At 44.3% G+C, this 21429-nt stretch overlaps 1 protein-coding gene across 1 annotated transcript in view; it reads left to right on the top strand.

Annotated features, from left to right (window-relative positions):
- KIF24 (kinesin family member 24) overlaps positions 1 to 21429 on the top strand; it is a 62494-nt gene that overhangs the window by 26845 nt on the left and 14220 nt on the right. The window contains exons 5-11 of the mRNA XM_068251675.1: positions 1660 to 1875; positions 4284 to 4371; positions 7396 to 7517; positions 8611 to 8716; positions 11157 to 11228; positions 12490 to 12599; positions 13990 to 16209. Coding sequence (XP_068107776.1) covers positions 1660 to 1875; positions 4284 to 4371; positions 7396 to 7517; positions 8611 to 8716; positions 11157 to 11228; positions 12490 to 12599; positions 13990 to 16209 — 2934 coding nt within the window. The remainder of the gene's footprint in view (positions 1 to 1659; positions 1876 to 4283; positions 4372 to 7395; positions 7518 to 8610; positions 8717 to 11156; positions 11229 to 12489; positions 12600 to 13989; positions 16210 to 21429) is intronic.

The following is a 21429-nucleotide window of genomic DNA, read 5'->3' on the forward strand; positions in this document are numbered from 1 at the left end:
TCAAATTCAGAATATCGAATTCGGAAGAACCCAAATACTCTCGAAAACCACACTTCAGCACCATTTCAGTACAAAAGAAGTGGGCGGGGCAGGGGGCGTTCCCTACTTGCGCTTCACGGCAAGTTGCAGGTGATTTTTATGCTTTTTCCTTCTAAAGCCAGAAGGAGGAAGCCTCAGAGTCACATGAAGCGCAAATAGTGAACTCCCCCTAACCCTGTCCACTTATTTAATACTGAAATGGTGCTGAAAAGGCGGGCTAATCACAATGGGCGGGTCTAATCATTACTATGAGAACAGTTGCTTGCATGGCCTGGGTTTCGTGTTTTTCAGAGCACTTCGTAAGGCATGTGAATGTTGATACAAAAACTGCTGAGTGCCTGTATGCCACGATTTCAGTCCAATTTTGATTCAGTCTGTCATGATTATAAAGTCCAGGGTTAATTTAACAGATGCAGACAGTATCAAAATGCCTGAATTTCTGTCTCTTTTCCTGTTTGAGTGCCAACAAATTCATTGTAAAGTTTTTAGCAGAGGCGGCAGCTCTACTGGGAGGGATGGAAGTGATAGAAAAAGAACTGATGAAGAGCAGAAGTATGGACACAGGATGGCCCAAAGGCGGCCATACATTAGGCGGCGGCCACCAGGGATGCTCTCATGAGTAAATTTGAGTGCATAAGCACTTGAATTCGTGATTTAAATGACATTAACTACCGCAGGTGTGCAGCGTGGACATAAGGGGTTATTTTCCCATAAATCCGCGTCCTCCCTGCGCCCCAAATAGCTTGCACGTGTCCTATTGCGTGGTGGCGAGGATTGCAACGCGCGTGCAAGCTATTTGGAGTGCAGAGAGGCAGCAGATTTATGGGAACATAACCCCTTATGTCCCCGCCGCACACCTGCGGTAGTTAATGCTCATTTAAATCACGAATTCAAGTACTTAGGCACTCAAATCTACTTATAAGAGCATCCGTGGCGGCCACCAGATCGACCATTGGATAGATCCCTCTCTGATTGAATCTGTATTTCTGCATGAAATCCATTAGAGATCATCCTAGGGCTGCCGCCTCCTGGACCTACGTGTATGTCATTTGTCCCAGCCCATGGTGAGTGCTCACCTGTCATGCGACTCTTCGACCTTCTCCTGTATCCAGCATCTTTTTGAATTGCCACCACGAGCGACTGTACTCCTTGACATCGGCGCATGTAGTGACGTCACTTACACGTGGCTCCAGGCGGCAATGGAGAAAGATGCAGAACACAGAAGGAAGACCTAACATGTGAGCCTGCAACAGTCCCCAGGGGGGAGACCGGCCAAAGGTCTGTAGATCGTCAGGAGATCGAACGCTGTTGTCACTTTGCAACCTATCAAACCCTTGAGTCCGAGGTTTTCCAACATGCCCGATCTATCCTTTTGACTGGTTTGGACAGAAATCGATCGAGTGGCCATGTTGCAGCATCAATATCGGCTAGATTTAATCAATATGATCGAATCGGACATATATAAATGCCAAAACTCGAGTAATGTATGAACACCACAGTCCAGCCTAGTATCTACAGACATTGCCATGTTTGATCAATACAATCTATTGGAAAATGTTCTGATGTATATCCTACTGCTAAACCATGAAATCCTATATTGTGACCATTGCTGAATTTCAGGGGAAACGCCACATGTTTTGCGTATGGCCAAACAGGTGCTGGTAAAACCTACACCATGATCGGCACTCAGAAGAACCCCGGACTGTACGCTTTGGCTGCAAAGGACGTCTTCAAGCAGCTGGAGGCTGCCCAACCGGCCAAAGAGCTTTCTGTGTGGATTAGCTTCTATGAAATCTACTGTGGCCAGCTGTACGACTTGCTAAATGGAAGGAAAAGGTGTGTCCTGCCAGACACTGCTGTTTTGTTTTTTGTATTCTTTTGTGCTGTTTGATGCTTCTTGAGAATTATCACTTTACAGAACTTTTTGTTATTATTTATTGTATTTATAAAGCGCTAACATATTACACAGCGCTGGACAATAAATGCATTCAATGGTACAAAGGATGACAGATATAACAAGGTTATACAACATAGGACAAAGTTATACAAGGCAAACTGGGTACAAGATACATAATTATGTGATTTGGGCTGGTTAGGTAGGCCCAGTAATACAAGTACGAGGCGGTCATAGGAAAGGAGCACACAATCATGTAGAATACACTAGGGAAGGGAGAGGGTACAAGATACATGATCATGTGATTTGGGCTGGTTAGGTAGGCCCAGTAATACAAGTACGAGGCGGTCATAGGAAAGGAGCACACAATCATGTAGAATACACTAGGGAAGGGAGAGGGTACAAGATACATGATCCTGTGATTTGGGCTGGTTAGGTAGGCCCAGTAATACAAGTATGAGGCAGTCATAGGAAAGGAGCACACGATCATGTAGAATACACTAGGGAAGGGAGAGGGTACAAGATACATGATCCTGTGATTTGGGCTGGTTAGGTAGGCTCAGTAATACAAGTACGAGGCGGTCATAGGAAAGGAGCACACGATCATGTAGAATACACTAGGGAAGGGAGAGGGCACAAGATACATGATCATGTGATTTGGGCTGGTTAGGTAGGCCCAGTAATACAAGTATAGGGCAGTCATAGGAAAGGAGCACACAATCATGTAGAATACACTAGGGAAGGGAGAGGGTACAAGATACATAATTATGTGATTTGGGCTGGTTAGGTAGGCCCAGTAATACAAGTATGAGGCAGTCATAGGAAAGGAGCACACGATCATGTAGAATACACTAAGGAAGGGAGAGGGTACAAGAGACATAATTATGTGATTTGGGATGGTTAGGTAGGCTCAGTAATACAAGTACGAGGTGATCATAGGAAAGGAGCACACTATCATGTAGTATACACTAGGGAAGGGAGAGGGTACAAAATACATGATCATGTGATTTGGGCTGGTGAGGTAGGTCCAGTAATACAAGTACGACGCGGTCATAGGAAAGGAGCACACGATCATGTAGAATACACTAGGGAAGGGAGAGGGTACAAGATACATGATCATGTGATGTGGGCTGGTTAGGTAAGCCCAGTATTACAAGTACGAGGCAGTCATAGGAAAGGAGCACAAGATCATGTAGAATACACTAGGGAAGGGAGAGGGTACAAGATACATGATCATGTGATTTGGGCTGGTTAGGTAAGCCCAAGTACGAGGCGGTCATAGGAAAGGAGCACATGCTCATACACTAGGGAAGGATGAACCCTGCCACAGGCTTACAATCTAAGGTAGGGGGGTGGACACACTAGGTAGGGGCTGTAGAATAAGTAGTCAGTAGAGAGTTACTGTGTGGTAGGGGGTGGGAAGGCCATCTTGCAGGTTTGCGCATAGATTTATAGGCAAGGCGTAGAATCTTGAAACTTATCCTTGATCGGATAGGTAGCCAACATAAAACTGAGGCTGAGTAACCAGGAGACACAGGAGACCTTCCTGGTTATGGTGGTGCCGGCCATAAGGAGGGAAAAAGCCCTCTGCTAAAAAGTGTTTATGGAAAACTCATATTGATCACTTGAAGCGTCCTCCAAGCCTTGTGGGTATTTTTTTTACCCCGCCTATATGGGAGTTCAGATAGGTGAAGGGGAGGAGAAAGACAGCCTATGCTTCTTCCCAGCTTAAAGGGCATTGTGATGGTTGTAAAAATACTAGTCCTCCATCAGGGACGGATCTAGGGGGGGGCAAGCAGGTATCTTGCCCCAGGCGCAGTTTGTTGAATTCTTAAAAAGGCGGCAAAATTAATGGCAGTTTAGGCGCCAAAACCTAACCTTTAGGCGCCAAAACCTGACCTTGCCCCAGGCGCAACTTGGTCTTGATCCGTCCCTGTCCTCCATGTACTAGCATTACCACCCCACCATGGCTGCTGCTAGCATTAACGCTCAGCTGAGCCCCGGGCAGTCTTGGTCTTTGGCTGAACTTTCTGCTTTGGAAGCACATCTCACCATGCCCCTCCCCTGCTGGTAATACATCTCTCCACCCCCTGATGATGTCATCACCTTACATTCTCACCAAACCAATGCCAGACAGGTGTCACATGGAGAGAGAGCCAGTAGTCAAGTCCATAGTCAGATTCTCCTCAGTAGAACCATGTTTTTTGAGGTAGTAAGCCTTCCCAGCATGCCACTTTACTGCTAGACAGGAAGACCGTTAAACACTACAGAGTCACCTTAAGTGGAAACATGCCGGGGTGAGGAGCAGAGTGCAACAATTGCATAATAAAATGTGGTTTCTATTGTGCAGGCTGTATGCCAGGGAAGATGGGAAGCATGTCGTTCAGGTTGTGGGACTCCGTGACGTTCAAGTGCGCAATGTAGACTTCCTGCTGGAGGTAAGGAATATGCTGCTCATCTTCTGACCCTTATTAGAAAATGGTCTGTCAGTAATTGATGTTGGAAGCATCCATATCTATCCCACTGTCTTTCCCTTCCTCTACTTTTTCTACAGTTTATAATTTTCATTTTTTATGTTGAGCAGCAAGTCAGCTTTGCACTTTCCTGTTTAACCCTCATCAACAGACTTATCAGATCTTCTTACCATTAGCCATGCCGGGATAGAGAATACTAAAAATAATCCAGCATCCTTGGAATGGGGTTTTAGTTGTTTTATTTGTCTGCTATTAGTTGGCATGATTGTAGTCGCACTTACTGCTAGTTAACTAACCTTCAAACACTCCTCCAATCTATTCTGACACGGCCAAGACAGCGGCATAACTACAGATCATAGGGCCCGGCAGTGAGAGTTTGATTTGTGCTCCCGCCCTATGTTCACACTCCTCCATCCAGTGCTGATAAGTACTGCTAGTGACCACCCATCTGCAAGGAGTCACATATGTTAGGCTTTCTGAAAGGGAGACCCTGAGCAGAGGTAAAAAAAAAAAAGCAAATCTGGACTGACCTGGGGCTTCTTCCAGCCCCCCTGTAGCCCACAAGGTCCCTTGGTGTCCTCAGGGACCCCTCCGTGGTCCCGCTGGCGGCTCCGTAAACCTGGCAACTTCAGCCGAAGTCGCATATGCACGGCCCGTCCAGGCACCTGTCGCCATACGGGTTTCTGCTCATGCGCGGTAGTCGAAAGACTGAACTGAAAGGCCAAAGTCGCCAGCTTTACAGAGCCGCCAGCGGGACCGCGGATGGGACCCAGAGGACACCGAGGGACCTTGTGGACTACGGGGGGCTGGAGGAAGCCCTGGGTAAGTCCAGATTTGCTTTTTTTCCCCCTCTGCTCGGGGTCCCTTTTTAAAGGACAACTATAGCGCAAAAAAAAAAAAACTTGACGACCGCAGTGGTAACCCCCCTTAAAGACCAGGCTCATTTTTGCAGTGCTGGGCTGTGCAGGCTTTTCAGCCTTCTGCACAGCCCAGCTTAGATGCCCAGCGATCGGACTCGCCTCCTTTTTTTTGTCCCTAAGGGGACATGCCGCCGGAGGGGTCCGATCACTGCAGGCTTTTTTTTTTCACATGCCTCAGCGAGGCTCTCTCTCTCCCCGTCCCCCTCCCTCCCCTTTCCTCCTCCCCTCCGTGAACTAGGATTGGAACAGGACGGCGATCCGTCCTGTTCCGCCTCTCATAGGCATCAGCCTATGAGAGGACGGCTCTCCCGGCCAATCAGAGGCCGGGGATCGCCGATCTGTACAGAGCTGCGGCCCTCGGCAGCTCTGTACGGATGTAAACAAAGGGGATTTCTTTCCCCTTACGTTTACAAGCAGCCTACTAGCCGCAATCAGCGGCTAGCAGGCTATTCACGGAACTCTGTTCCATGAAGCGGCAGGGAACCATCGCACATGCAGGTGGCCATTCCCTGCCAAACTGCAGCTCCAGGACTTGACGCCAAATATATAAATTAATGTTTCTCCCGGAGTTAAATGCACTATAAGTTACTTTTTACCTATTTTGCTGCCACTTACAGCAGGTAGTGGAAATCTTACAGATCTCTTAGGTTTTGGACTATTCCATCTTCTCATGGGGGATTCCCAGTTATTTCTTTATTTACAAAAGCACTTACTGAACTGCAGTTGATCAGTCTAACTGCCAAAATAGTGTGCATATGAGTAGGAAATCTGGCTGATATCTTTGTATAGATTGTTTCCAGGGAGTGCTTTTATTAAAAAAAAAAAAAAAAAAGTTAATGCTGAGAATCTCCCATAAGAAGATAGACTAGTCCAAAATCTGTCAGCTTTATGACAACAACATAGTAAAAAAAAATAATAAATATTCATAGTTTATTTTACTCTGGAAAAATGTACATTTTATATGTTTGAATTTTAAATTTGACAATTTTGTGACTAGCGGTCCTTTAGCCATAACAAAACGTGCTCAGGAGGGAGGCCATTTGGTATCGGAGGGACCCCAGATGGTCTGGTTCCCCTGGTAGCTGCAGGTATTGTTCCCCCAGTAATTCCTCAGAATCCAGGCAAGGGGTAATGACTGTAGCCACCTACTGTAATAGCAGAAACATTTCAATAAATTCCAAACTATGGCCTCGATTCATAAAATTGTGTTCGGTGAAGTAAATCAGTGCGGGGAAACGCCGCGCTCGGTATTTCAGACTTCTGGGTGGTCATCCATAAAATGTTGCCAGTTGCGATAGCTGAGCGGAGATTTCCCGCTGTAGGCAGGCGGTAAACTGTCGGGAGCCTTGCGGAAACACAGGAGCTGGCTGAGTCCCTCCGTGCGCTGCTCTCTCTGCTGCTGCTTGGGAGGTCTGTCCCATTGACTTACATGTACTCCGCACGCTTATCGCTACATCCGAGCAAGCGGTATTTCCCCTCCGCATACCGCTTGCTCTAATTTTTATGAATGAACATTTTGTTACATTTCTGCCTAGAATCGCCGCATAAAGCGGTGATTTATCATTCTGCTCCGGAATGTCAGCTCCGCATGCGGAAACAGCCTTTATGAATACACATTTTGTTCAGTGTTCGGTAAAGTCGGCTGTTTTCGGCATTTCCGCATGCGGGAATGCATGCTTTATGAATCGAGGCCTAAATTTGAGGCGAGGCATCAGTTGTGATTAGGATCTTGGTAAATCAATCCCATACACTCAGAATGTTTTCAAATCAACCACGGCAAGTGCCAAAGTAAGTGAAAGTGGGTGGAGCCAGTAGGACCAAAAAAAACCTGAAAGTTTTTTGAAAGAGGGTTTAGAGGCGTGGCTAAATGTTACTGAGGAATTCAGTAATCAAACATGGCAAATATGACACAGGTCATAAATGTTGTACGGGTGCATTGATAATATCTAATGCCTTGCAAGTGCTTCCTAAAAAGAAGCGCAGATTCCTGGGGAGTCAGTCCATCAGTAATCGTGTTCTTGGTGTAGGTTTCCTTCAGTACGTACATGTGACGTTCTTCTCTCCACAGATGATTGCTAGGGGCAGCAGAGAGCGCAGTACAGGCGCCAGCGGGGTAAACTCAGACTCCTCCCGATCACACGCCATCATACAGATCCAGATCAAAGATGGTGGGAATAGAAAACTGGGGAGGTGAGATCATGACATTTGCTCTTCACTGTGTAATTACTGCTGTGATGTATAAAAGCAACGCAGGGATAGTGCTGACTAGTACAACATTGCTTTGCATTTCACCTTTTTCCCCCGCCATGTTTTTCAGAGTGTAGTGAAGTACGTAGCTTCCTCCTCTCCCAAGCACCTGTCTAAATGTTAGAGCTAGCATTGGGTTGCCTCCTCTAATACCAAATAGGCCTAGGTCTGATAGACTAATGCTAGGCCACCTAGTGTTACTACTGGGCAGAACACAGTCCTAGCTCTGAATAATCAGATTGGTGTCTGGAGGGAGGAGGCTGCACGCCTCACTGCACTACAGAAAAGGTGTCAGGGTGGCGGCAACAATGCAGGGCAGTGCTTTACCAGTAAGCACTATTCATGCTACGGTTTTTTTGTGGAGGCTTAGGACCTTTAAATGTTCCATCTCTGTAGCTTCCTAAAGTAAACCTGAGCTATATAAACAAAGCATCTGAACCCTAAAACACACAATCAGTTACTGTGGGTGAAATCTGAATGGCAGAATAAATTGTTGTATCAAAGGTACACTCAAGGAAACAGATATGCAGATCAGTGAGTATTTTTCTCCTTTGGTCTTTTTTATTTTTTTATTTTTTTTTGTTTCCTTTGATGAGATGGATGGCTTCATTGACAATTAGTGATGGTCATGTCTAGGAGAACTCATGGAAAAGCATGTGATCAGTTTGGTCAGGTGATAGATAGGCAAGTCTCTGATTTGTTAGTCATGATCAGGTGCTAAAGCAGGATGTGACCATAGCAAATCAGAGCTTTGCTAATTTATCAGCTCATCAAATAAATCACATGCTTCTCCACGAGTTCTCCTAGACATTGACCATCACTAGACTAACGGGCAAGGTTTTTTTTAATAGTCTTGCATTCACTGCCAATTTAAGTTTACTTTTTTTGCGGCGCCCATGGAAGATGATGGCGCGATATAAATGATTATAAATATTGCCCTTGAATTGTATGAAAATTGTTCCTGAGTAATATGGTCGTGTAGAAGAGGGCATCAGAGTTATATTCTGTGGTGCTTAATCACGCATCTGTTCCTCAGAATGTCCTTCATTGACCTTGCCGGAAGCGAGCGGGCGGCCGATGCCAGAGAATCCGACAAACAAACCAAAATGGAGGGAGCGGAAATAAACCAGAGTCTGCTCGCTGTAAGTGTACACAATTGCCTGCCTGGGGAAATGTACAGAATTAGTACAGGGTGCTTGCATAACTCATGGAGAAACAGAACCAGACAGTAAAGTCTCTTTTTTTTTTTTTTTTTTTTACCTTATTTTCTTATTCAGCCGCCTTCAGCATTAAATTCTAAGCGGATTTGCCACATCCCCGAGGCAGAACAAGTTATTATGGCCCAGAAATAGCCCTGCAAAGTTCCACGACTTTGCAGGTCGCAGATTTTGCTGCCCGGGGAGGCAGAGCTTTGCACTGTAGCTTTGCCTCTTCTCCAGTCAATCTCCGCCTCTCCCCGCCCCTCTCAGTGAAAGAAGACTGGGTGGGGGAGAGGCGGAGATTGACTGGAGAGGAGGCAGAGCTACTGCGCACAGCTCTGCCTCTACCAGGAAGAAAAATCTGCGAGCCCTGGAACTTTGCAGGGCTATTTCTGGGCCATAAATCACTCAATCTGCCGCAGGGATGCGGCGAATCAGCTTAGAATTGAATGCTGAAGGGGACTGGATAAGAACATAAGGTAAAAAAAGACTACAGTGTCTCTTTAAGTGGGCCTAAAAGATCTAAAAACAAAAACAAAAAAACCCACTGAAAAATTACTGTATGCCAAGTACAACTTTAATAAACGAAACAAACTAATTTTCAATGTAACAAGAAGCAACACGCAAAGTGCATCACTTTAGGAGTGAAAGAATGAATAAGCACATAATTTCGTTAGTGCAGGGTTGTGGAACTCCAGTCCTGAAATTGAAGTCCTCACACGTTTTTGGCACAGCTCACATTAATTGATGGGAGTGAATCAGGAAACGTGTGGCTCATCAAGTAGGACGCATTTCTCCATTTCTCAGTCCATCCTAAACACTGGCATGGATATGGCCCACGAGGACTAGAGTTGGACACCTGTGCTTTATGCCCTTCATAACCCAGACATACATCAAGAGCTGCTAGTTTGTGGAATACGTATGGTTAATTATTTTACAGAGAGATATTCTTTAGCTTGCAGAAAGTTGTTTCAGGCTGTTTGGGCCTTCATCAGTGCAGGGAATAGAATGGTAGGACTTAAAGCCCATTTACACAGAACCGAAGTAAAATATTAAATCTACATCTGTGGAATTTACTACAGCAGATGATGGATTTGCTGCATGTACTGCAGTGCATGATGGGAGTGGAGTATCTGATGGAGAGCAGGGAGCGGTTCCTTAAAGTGGATCCGAGATAAACTTTTACGCATTTCATAATTGTGGCCCTTACATATAATTTATAGGGCATTCCTCAAGACAAATTTTGTTTGTTTGTTTTAATGACCTAAATCCCTATAAACTAAACAAGCCACACCCACTGCTCCTCCAGCACCCAGGCATTCTGAGTCCTATGTAGCAAGTGCTCATTGGAGCTCAGTCTGGGGAGGAGGAGGCTTTTCTGAAAAGAGGAGGAGGAGGTGTTATCAACCGGGAGCTGGGATTTCTGCTGAGATTTCAGAGGCAAGGGGGTGGAGAGGGGAGAAGAGGGGAGTGGAGTTTTCATAGGCTGAGGGTAGGAGATGCAGAGCAGCTCGCCTGTGTAATAAGAAGAATATGGCTGGTCACATTTCATCACTAGAAGAAATAATCATATCTTGTTGAAGCTGTTTTCTAGATTTGCTGTGTAAACTATCTAAACTTTAGATGAGATATATATATACATATATATATTACTTGCTATAGTTAGTTTTTCATCTTGGATCCGCTATACCAGAGATGGTCAGTGAGCTGTAAATCTGACTTATGTGCAAAATTATTTCACATTGTATCCAACTTGGAATGGGGCCAATCAAAGTTCAGGAAGCTCACTTGCTTACCCTAATTCCAGTCTACATACAGTTTGCATGCAAGCTGTAATGATTAGCATCTAATTGACCATCTCACTTCCTTATTGTTAGTGTGTAACAGCCTGAAAACCCCACCCCATTCCCAGCCTGTAGCTGATGCAGGCTCTGTCGGTTGGCTGCTTACACAGACCCTCCTTCTAGATGGCTTCAATGAAGAGCATGAGAATTGTGATCATGTGACCTGATCAATAGTTAGTCAGTACAGGTATTACAACTGAAATGCAATAATATTTGGGACGGGGAGCCTTCACCGCTGTGCAAGGTACGGGGGTCTGTCAGTCGCACAATATAGACCGCCGTTACTGCTGCGTACCCAATCAAGCCCTTGCACCTTTACTCTGCAGGTCCGATCTGATTTCCGATCGATTTTTCATAGGTGTGAACGATAAATCAATCTGACATGTTGGAAATAGTCGATCTGACAGTAAATCTGTCAGAAAATTGTATCGGGTGTACCTAGCAGAGCACAGAAAAGGGTGTAGAGTTGAAGCTGCATAAATGTTTCTTCAGATATTTCTTGCGTGGTCTCTGATAATGGGTTGGTCTTTTCTGTGCAGCTGAAGGAGTGTATCCGCGCCCTGGACCAGGAACAGGCCCACACCCCCTTCCGACAGAGCAAGCTGACCCAGGTGAGAGCTCCTATCAAATGGCGGAATATAAACTGACTATTGTGCAGTGCACTGCTTCCAGCCATCACCTAAACATCACAGCTCTTACATATTTATATATGTGTAAAAATGTACTTGTACAGAAGTGTTTGAAGTGCCTTTGTAGTGGATCCATGCATATGAGCTCACTGCTATTTTCTGATGTGCTTAAAACAGCAGAGAGGCTGCTTCCTGCTCTGAACACACCATGTTCTTCCCAGGCTCTTTTAGCTGGGTGCTCCCCCCGGCTAGTTTTGGTGAGCACCCGGCTGGCATCGGCGCAACTCCTCCTATGCTGTATGCAGAGTTGCGCACAGAAGCACCGGCCCTGCATTCTCTCATCTCGCCCCACCCAGCTACTTTTTCACGCCACCCAGCTGCAAAAATTTTCTGGAGAGAACCCGGACACCCCCTTCCCTTTGTGTAGACTGAAGAGTTTGTGTAGACTGAAGCTGTCTTTCCTCCACCTAGACAGTATGAGTCATCACAGGGGGGTGGGTGAGTAGTATTTAAGAACACTTAAGGTGCCCAAAAAACAAATATCGCAGATCGAATCTGCTCTGAGAGATATCTGGGGGCTGCCCATACATTGCAAGCCGATTCCCAATCATTTTCAGCATGAAATCTCTTGGAAATTGACCTCGTAACGCTGCCTCTGCTGCCTGGCCAAACCCCCCCGCCCCCCATTGTTAATGTGCTCACCCCTCCCTACATGGGGGGGGCAGCGGCCAGGGGTCTGTTTCGGTTTTTTCTGTCGTTGTGATATTGCACGCCAGTACCACTACATGAGATTGAGGTACATACAAACCAGCCATAGGGGTACAAAGGTGTTGTAAGGCTTTTTTGTGTTTTTATTGTTCTATTTGTGCTTTCCAACCCCCCTCCCCTTTAACTTTTTTTAATAGATCATGCATGGAATGAGGGCAGTTTGAGGGTAATTTACCATAGATACAAAGATAGCCCCTGCATTGCTGCCTGCTCTGGTATTTTCCTCTCCTGAAGAAATCTGAGATCTTCCTTGGCTCCCTGTTATGTATAGCTGTCACCATTTAATCTTTACACGCAATAATGCAATAATGCAGCACCTACTATAGTCATGATATGCACAGAGCAATATCTTGTAGCTTTTTGTCAGTCAGATTACATCTTTCACTGGTGTGTAGTAAGCAGAGCAAAGTAGGATGACTGCATTAAGCTTGCACTCATCCTGTAGGAGTGTGACACATCTTTTTCTCCTTTATAGGTTCTGAAGGATTCTTTTGTTGGTAACTCAAAGACCTGTATGATTGCCAATGTATCCCCCAGCCACATAGCAACTGAGCACACGCTAAACACCCTGCGTTATGCAGACAGGTAAGTAGTCGCGCACTGCAGATTTCCCCATCAACCCGCACCCTAGAGCTGTGCTGCATCTTGTCTGAGCACAGAGGTTTTTACTAAGTAGTACTAACTCCTGCTGATTGTTTTGCTGGCTGACTTATTGGCACTCTAAAAGAACAATTCTGAAGCAGTCTCAACAGTTATGTAGTAGAAAGGTCCGATGGACTGAGTGACTATAATTTCAATAGGTTGTTCATTTAAAGTGCTATTAAACTCTAAAATGAAAATCTAAAAAAAAATCAACACTGTATTGTGTTAATGAAAGTGTTATCTAAAAGATCTTTTCTCACAATTGCAAGTGTTCAAGTTAAAAAAAAAAATGTCTACAATGTACATTTAGCACTGGTTATGTCTTCTCTTTGTAAAAGAGGCAGTTATCTGAATTGTGCTGCTAAAGCCCCATACCGTTCTGCCGACAGTTTCCCAGTGTGTACAGTCTGTCGGCAGGTTGATGTGGCTGGTTTTGACCGATCCGCTGAGCCTTTGGACTGACTTCAGCGGCGTCTTATCAGTTGTTTGAACAATGGCAAACAACTTTTTTGGTTGTTTCAACAACAAAATGTGTTTGATAATTTTGTTGAGTGTGTGTATGGGGCTTAAAACACATACAAATAATAAGTACCGTACATTTCTGCCAGAGTAAAATGAGCCATAAATTACTTCTCTCCTATGTTGCGGTCACTTACAATAAGTAGTAGAAATCTGACATTACTGACAGGTTTTGGGCTAGTCCATCTCTCCATAGGGGATTCTCTGCATGGTCTTTATTCTTTATTATAAAGACATTCCCTGAAAATGATAAATACAAAGATGCTGACCAGCCTCCCTGCTCGCTGCACACTATTTTGGCAGTTGGATGGAGCAACTGCAATTCACTAAGTGCTTTTAAAAATAAAGAAAACCCTGAGAAACCCTCTATGAGAAGATGAGCTAGTCCAAATCTGTCGGCAAATGTCAGATTTCTAATACTTACTGTAAGTGACAGCAACATAGGAGAACAGTAATTTATGGCTCATTTAACTCTGGGAGAAATGTACTTCTTATTTGTATGTTTTAAATTTTAAGATTTTCGCTACAGTTCCTTTTTTAGGTTTAATTACAGTCGCTGCAGGGAGGAAGGAGTGTGAGGGCCATCCAGATAAAATCTCTCCTGGAGTAGTCACCAGTACGCTCCTTCCTCCATTCAGTACAGTACGTATAATACGTAATATTTACCTGATTTAAAAAAAAAAAAAAAAAAAAATTTCTATTACTGATCCTAATAAATAAAAATATAAAAATGTGTATTACATCTAGTTAAACAGGATTCTATACTTTATAGTCCATCGAGATTAATTTTTTTCTTTTCTAACATATTTTTTAGGGTGAAGGAATTGAAAAAAGGAATGAAAAGCACCTCAGCCTGCACCAATCGGGGCAGAAACTCCTCTTGCTTATCACCAAAACGGGTTCAGAACTCTCCCTCGGTGCTGGGAGAAAAGATATCACCAAAAAAAGTAAAACTAGGTGCACAGCACTCATCTACCTCACATTCTGCAAAGACCCACAAATCCTATCCATCCATCTTTCATCCCACCAATGTGCCCTTTTCATCGACCCCCAAACCTTGCAGTAGGCTTAGTACTGCAAGAGCATCCTCCAACCAAGCTTGGCTTGTCCACACCACTCCAGTAAAAGTTCTTGTCAGACCAGGGAACAGTGGAACAAAGAAGTCTGACACCCAAGAGAAGAGTCCTGTACAGAGGACCGCTCAAGACTCCAAGTCGGATGTGGACACTGAGTTCAAAGTTAATTTGAACCACCATCGCTTCATGGGTCAACGGGTACAACCTGTACAACCGGTACAGAAACAAATTATAACAAGGACTGCAGTGCCGTTTGTTGAACAGAACTCGAAATCAGTAAATTCTAGCGATAATGTCTCTCAGAGGACGAACAGTAAATTTCCTGAGCAGAAAGAGAGGGAGGAACACTTAAAACATTATCACCAGCAGTTCCAACACCCACCTATTTTCCACCAGAAGCTGCACTATCAACCACTTGAGAAATTATTGGACAGATACAAGCCTCGGGAAGTTAAAGTTGGCCATATCAACACATCAGGCTCACATCACGAAGGACTACCGCCTGAAGACCCAGACGACAGTGATTTTAGTGAAGACTCCTTTTCCTATGCGTCGGGTCATAAAAAAGGGAACAAAGAGGAGATGGTCCGTGAACGGCTTTCATTTTTCCTTCACCAGAACGTGCCAGGTACTGAGATCAGAAAATCTACTGAAAGAGCACAAGATTTGCACTTTAATTGTACCGAATCTCAGGAGCAAAATCAACAAAGTGACTGTGAATGCTCCGCTACCTGTGGCTATTCAGAACTGAAACGAGAAATTGGCCAGCAAAACTTATGGAGCTCCGAAGAATACTCAACAAGCGCACGTGACTCATCAAGTATCAGCGATGCTCCAGAAAAGCCTTATTCTTCTCAGGAGGAGCTAACTGACCACCAAAAGAAAAAAGAGCCTTCAAAGAACAATCCTCAGAAAGATTCTTGCATGAATTTGAATGCTACACAGGAAATACGGGACAAGGCCCCCCCTTTGATTAGCCCTCAATCTACAGAAGTCAAGACAAGCCGAGAAAACCTTGTACAGGCTGCGAACACTTCCTCGGATTCTTCTTCATTGATGGCCCCTTTGACTGTGTCACTACTTAAGGATAATTGGTCAATGGAATCTTCTGAAGACCATCAGTTGTATGGCTTCTCAAACCCCATTAGTGCTTCAAAAAATGAAAGTTTTGATAAATCTCTAAGTGTAGAAGCCTCAGTTGATGCTCAGGCTATTGAAAAACATCTCTCGGCACTTGTGAAAAAGATGCTCCGCTATAGTGAAAGTTTACAGTCGCAAAACTCTCCGCAGCAAGAGAAGGACTGGAGTCTGGAAACCAGCAGCGAATCCAAGCCATCTACGTCATTACCATCATTCGTGGTACATCAAGGATCATGCGAAAAAAAGTCCATCAAATCTGCAAAAACGGCAGCGTTTTTAAGCTCGAGGCAAGTGGAGTGCAACACCAATGACTCTTCTATGGACTTTGTTCTTCCCAGGTCAAGCGATCAAATTAGTCAGTTTTACGAAGCGGATGCTGAGGAATCTGCAATGAACTATCAAAGTTATCAAACTTTCCCTGAAGTGTTTAGTGACAAAAAGTCTGAAGGATCTGCAAAAGAGACTAACCAAAGAGAGGTTTCGAGCCTGTCACCCTCCAGTTTTTGTAAAACTAATTCAGGCATCCAGTCTTGCTGTATGAAGCCTTCCTCAGAGAGTCATGATCAAGGAGAAGAGTCTAATGTTGAAGATGCAGGGCTCAAGAGCTCAGGAGAATCTTTGAGTTTACACATTAAGAACACTGAACTGGACCAACTCAAAAATAAACTGCGGAAATGCATATTGGCCTACCGAGGCTTTAAGGACGATGAGCTCAACTACAGGATTGAGAAGAGTCCTAAAAATAAGACCCCAACAAGTGGCCCATCAACACCACCACACGTAAACAGTCAGTGTGTGAGAGACTTTGACAAGGCACAGTAAGTGGAGAACATAACTAGGGGTATCCAAGGGTAGATGGCAGTAATTGAAGTTACTCATAGAGCTCTATGACTATAATCCAGTCCAGGCTACTTAAAGACACGTGTGATACAGTGCTGATGGGAAAGGTAGTCGTGTGGAGATGAACATACTGGAAAACAATGGGACCATTTTCATCAAAACCAGTGCAAGGAAAACTGAAGCAAAAATGGAGCAGATGTCCAGATCAAGGGTTCTCATTGGATGTTCCACTTCTGCGCTATTTTTTTATCCAGTTCTCCTTCCACTGTTTTGATAAATCTGCTTTATTGTCCGGCTGGTTTGGCTTCCTCACTGGCAGATTGTGTCTTTGTGTGGGCCTCCTATGCTTTATGGCACCTGTAGGTTCCTACATATCGGAGCTGTTCCTGTACATAAACAAATTGGCAAATAGATTGCCAAAGGAGGTTTCTGTAGGTAAAAGTCCTGTTTTTAACCTGTGGTCAGGTGACCTGATACAGTTCAGCCTTAGCATGTGATGGTGATCAACAACAAATCAAATGACTTTCTGTTGCACATGAAACCTGGCCAGTGTTGAGCAGCCAGTAAACTATTCATCATTTAGGCTGCTTTCACAGTGGGACGTTACAGACGCACGTTAGAGCAGCCTGTAATGCAGCCCAACTCGGTGATGAAAAATCAATGGGCTGTTCAGTGTCCACGTTGCGTTACAGTGTAACGCTGCACGTTTTATGAAAGTGCAGCATGCTCTGCGTTATATGCGGTTTTAGCCACGTTAGACTGTTTGTTTGCACATGCTCAGTAATGTTGTTTTATTGTTTTTTGTGTGCAGGAGAGGAGGAGGGGAGAGTCCGCTGTTTTGCCTAGCCACATGGCTAATTAATACTCGCTGCACTGCAATGCCGGTTCTCTTCCTGCTAGCAATGATTCATATGAATCATTCTCTGCCTGCTAACAATGCTTCATATGAATCATTCTTGGTTTCTGCCTGCTAGCAATGATTCATATGAATCATTGCCGGTTCTATCGAACGGAAACGGCGCACCAAGAGCCGCATAACGCGGCTCTATGTAGCGTCCACCTTTAGCACCATCATGGGTTGCGTTAGGGGAACGTTATGCGACCTTAACGTCCCCTGCAACGCCACGTCCCACTTTGTAAGAGCCCTAAGACCTATAAATTAATTTAACGTAACCCCAGAACTTGTATTGTTTTCCATCTTATGCTCAGTCTCCACCGATGTTATGTGGAGACTGAGTATGTACATAGACCTGTATGTATTACACGTGTATGTAAAATAACAAGTTGGACCGTGTCATATAATTCATGTGAGAAGAATATGGGGGACGCCATCTTTGTTCCATTTTCAAGCATGGCAGTTGCTTGGATTTATATTTGGAACAAGAATGCACTCATTGTTGTACTCATGTACACACTGGTTCTGAGTTGTTGATTCACGAAGTATTAAAGAAGACCCTATAGTCAAAATTCCTCTTCTGCACCAACAAATTAATCACATTATGATAAGTACTAACAACAAACTGGTTTTTCTTTAAAGAGCCTTAAAGCCTTAAAGAGACTCCGTAACAAAAATTTTATCCTGTTTTCTACCATCCTACAAGTTCCAAAACCTATTCTAATGTGCTCTGGCTTACTGCAGCACTTTCTACTGTCACCATCTCTGTAATAAATCAGCTTATCTTTCCCTATCGGACTTGTCACCCTGTGTCTGGAAGGCTACCAAGTTCTTCAGTGTTGTGGTTCTGCTATGCACACCCCCTCCAGGCCCCCTCTATGCACACTGACTGTGTGGTATTTAGATTAAAGAGAACCCGAGGTGTGTTTAAAGAATGTTATCTGCATACAGAGGCTGGATCTGCCTATACAGCCCAGCCTCTGTTACTATCCCAAACCCCACTAAGGTCCCCCTGCACTCTGCAATCCCTCATAAATCAGAGCCGTGCTGTGAGGCTGTGTTTACATCTGTAGTGTCAGTCTCAGCTGCTCCCCCGCCTCTTGCATAGCTCCTTTCCCTGCCCCTGTCCCTTCCCTCCAATCAGCAGGGAGGGAAGGGATGCAGGCGGGGACTGGAGTTCTGCAGGAGGCGGGGAGAGCAGCAGACTGACACTATAGAGATAAACACAGCCAGCTCTGACAAGCTGTTTGTCAGCAGCGTGGCTGTGATTTATGAGGGATTGCAGAGTGCAGGGAGACCTTAGGGGGGTTTGGGATAGCAACAGAGGCTGGGCTGTATAGGCAGATCCAGCCTCTGTATGCAGATAATATTCTTCAAACCCACCTCGGGTTCTCTTTAATTAAGGCAGCTTCTCTCTGCTCTCTTATCTTTTACAAGCTGGATAAATCGTCCTCTGAGCCGGATGGGCTTTCACATACTGAGGAATTACATACAGGCAGAGCTGTCTGCACTCTGCAGGAAGAAACAGCCTGACACTTCAGTGGGTGATAGCTGCAGGGGGAAAGAAACACACAAATGATCTCTTGAGATTCAAAAGGAAGGCTGTATACAGCCTGCTTTTGTATGGATGTATTTTCTATGTGTGGACATGCTGTACATCAACCTACTTCCTGTTTTGGTGGCCATTTTGTTTGTTTATAAACAAACTTTTTAAAACTGTTTTTAACCACTTTTAATGGGGCGGGGAGCAGCGAAATTGGGACAGAGGGTAATAGGAGATGTCCCCTAACGCACTGGTATGTTTACTTTTGTGCGATTTTAACAATACAGATTCTCTTTAAGTGCCTGAAAGGGTTAATATTTTTGCTTTACTTGTCCCCTGAGAGCCTTCTCACCAGAGATGATTAATGAGATTCTAACAATTCCAACTTGCATATCGTATCAGGAATTTCTAGCATCTCATTGACCATGTCCACTTATTGATCACGAAGCTGTGCCGCGCTAAGTTCACCAGGCTGCTGAGATGGTTCTTTGTAAATCTTGATTTATTTCAGGGAGCTTTTTTTTTTTTTTAATATTTAGAATTTTATTTTCTTTGCATAATAAAATACATTACAATCCACACAGGTAAACTTAAAGGGTAAAAAACAGAATAGTTAGCTACATTGTATTAACAGCTGTATCAGTGGCCTCCATACATTAGCCATATGGAGGCGGAATATATCTTATGGCAATTATCCATAGGTATTTATTCTTCTTTTTTTTTTTTTTTTTTTACCCTGTTTTTCCTTTTGGACTGTGGATTCAGTAACCTACAGAGAGTCACCCGTCTCACCGTCTAAGGCCCTTAAAGGGACACTTAAGTAAAAAAAAAAATGAGTTTTACTCACCTGGGGCTTCCAATAGCCCCCTGCAGCTCTCCGGTGCCCTCGCCGTCTCCCTCCGATCCACCTGGCCCCACCGGCAGCCACTTCCTGTTTCGCTGACAGGAGCTGACAGACTGGGGACGCAAGTGATTCTTCGCGTTCCTGGCCACAATAGCGCCATCTATGCTGCTATCGCATATATCAAATACCATATAGCAGCATAGAGGGTGCTAATGTGTCTGGGAACGCGAAGAATCACTCGCGTCCCCAGCCTGTCAGCTCCTGTCACCGAAACAGGAAGTGGCTGCCGGTGGGGCCAGGAGGATCGGAGGGAGACAGCGAGGGCACCGGACAGCTACAGGGGGCTATTGGAAGCCCTAGGTGAGTAAAACTCATTTTTTTTTGTTTGACTTAAGTGTCTCTTTAAGGGGTTAAAAAACTGTTATCTTTTATAAAGAGATGGGGTAACCCTTCCACATCACCGTCCTGAGAGGGATGAAGAACCCTCCTTTAAAGAGAGAGTAGAGTAGAAAAGGGTGAAGGAGAGAAAGAGGTGAAATTTAGATCAGGAAAGAAAGAAGAGAGAGAAGAGTGACCTGCCAGCCCGCCGAACCATATGATCCTGGTTCAGGACAGTAGGGTCAATACTTTAATATACAATCTACCTGATGCAGATTACAGGTCAATATCCCTCCATACTATTTGGAAGATATGTATCCTATCTTGTATAACAGCCGTAAGATCTTCTAATTTGTAAATATATCTCATCCTATTTAATACTTCAGAAATATTAGGTGGGGAAGTGTCCCTCCAATGTTTGGAGATAACACATCTCGCTGCTGTCAAAAAAATGGTTGATCAGACGTTGATTATGAGATTTCATCTTAGGTATAGGTTTGGCTAATAAACAAATCCAGGGATCTCTAGGAACTTCTATATCAGTGTAGCGAGTTATTAGCTGAAGGACATCTGACCAGTAGGTTTGGATTTCCGAGCAGAACCAGAATAGATGATGGAGGGTTCCAAGTTGTCCACAGTTCCTCCAGCATGCCGGGGAAAGTGAGGGGTTCTATTTATGTAAGCGAACTGGGGTTTGATACCATAGAAGCATTATTTTATAGATGTTCTCTTTTGTAAGCACACAGATAGAAGATTTAGAGGCATTAATCCAGATCTTTGACCATGTATCAAGAGTAGTATCTGTTTCCAGTGCTTGGTCCCAGTACTTCATGTAGCTATGTTGATATTCCAAGGTCTTACGTTGCGGAGAGTTCAGCCATGTATATAAAGAAGAAATTAATCCTTTTTGTGTGGGACCTGCATCCCAAATTATTTCAAACTCAGTTTTCTGTGGAAATTCCATATTGGGAGAAATGGAGGCTACAAAATGTCTTATTTGCATATATTGCAGATAATGAGCATTAGTGAGTGCTATGCCGTCTCTGAGATCATCAAAGGTATACAGTTTCCCTGTAAAGGGATTCATTAAATCTGAGATGAACCAGATATCTTTTTGATACCATATTGATGTTAAGGTGCGCCTGAGACCTGGAGTGAATCTGGGATTGCCAAATATTGGAATCATGACTGATACCTGCGGGAAAAGGGATACACTCCTCCCCACCACTGCCCATAGTTGCAAATTGGACCGTAGGGAGGAGTATATCCCCCCGCCTCCATAGGAGGAGAAATATTTTTCCATAGGAAAGCACTTGGGTGATAGGGTCTAAATGCTTCAAATTCTATTTGAGCCCATTTTGCATTAGGTCTTTTCTCGAACCATGCTACCATCTGCCTGAATTTGGCTTGCTACATAGTAATTATAGACGTTTGGGGCTGAAAGGCCTCCGAATTGCCTTTGCAGGGTTATTATTTTTTGGGAAATCCTAGGTGGTTTGCTATGCCATATAAAGCGTAATAGAGCTTTTTGAAGGGGG

This window comes from Hyperolius riggenbachi, chromosome 1, assembly GCF_040937935.1.
Source record: "Hyperolius riggenbachi isolate aHypRig1 chromosome 1, aHypRig1.pri, whole genome shotgun sequence".
NCBI classification, from domain to species: domain Eukaryota; kingdom Metazoa; phylum Chordata; class Amphibia; order Anura; family Hyperoliidae; genus Hyperolius; species Hyperolius riggenbachi.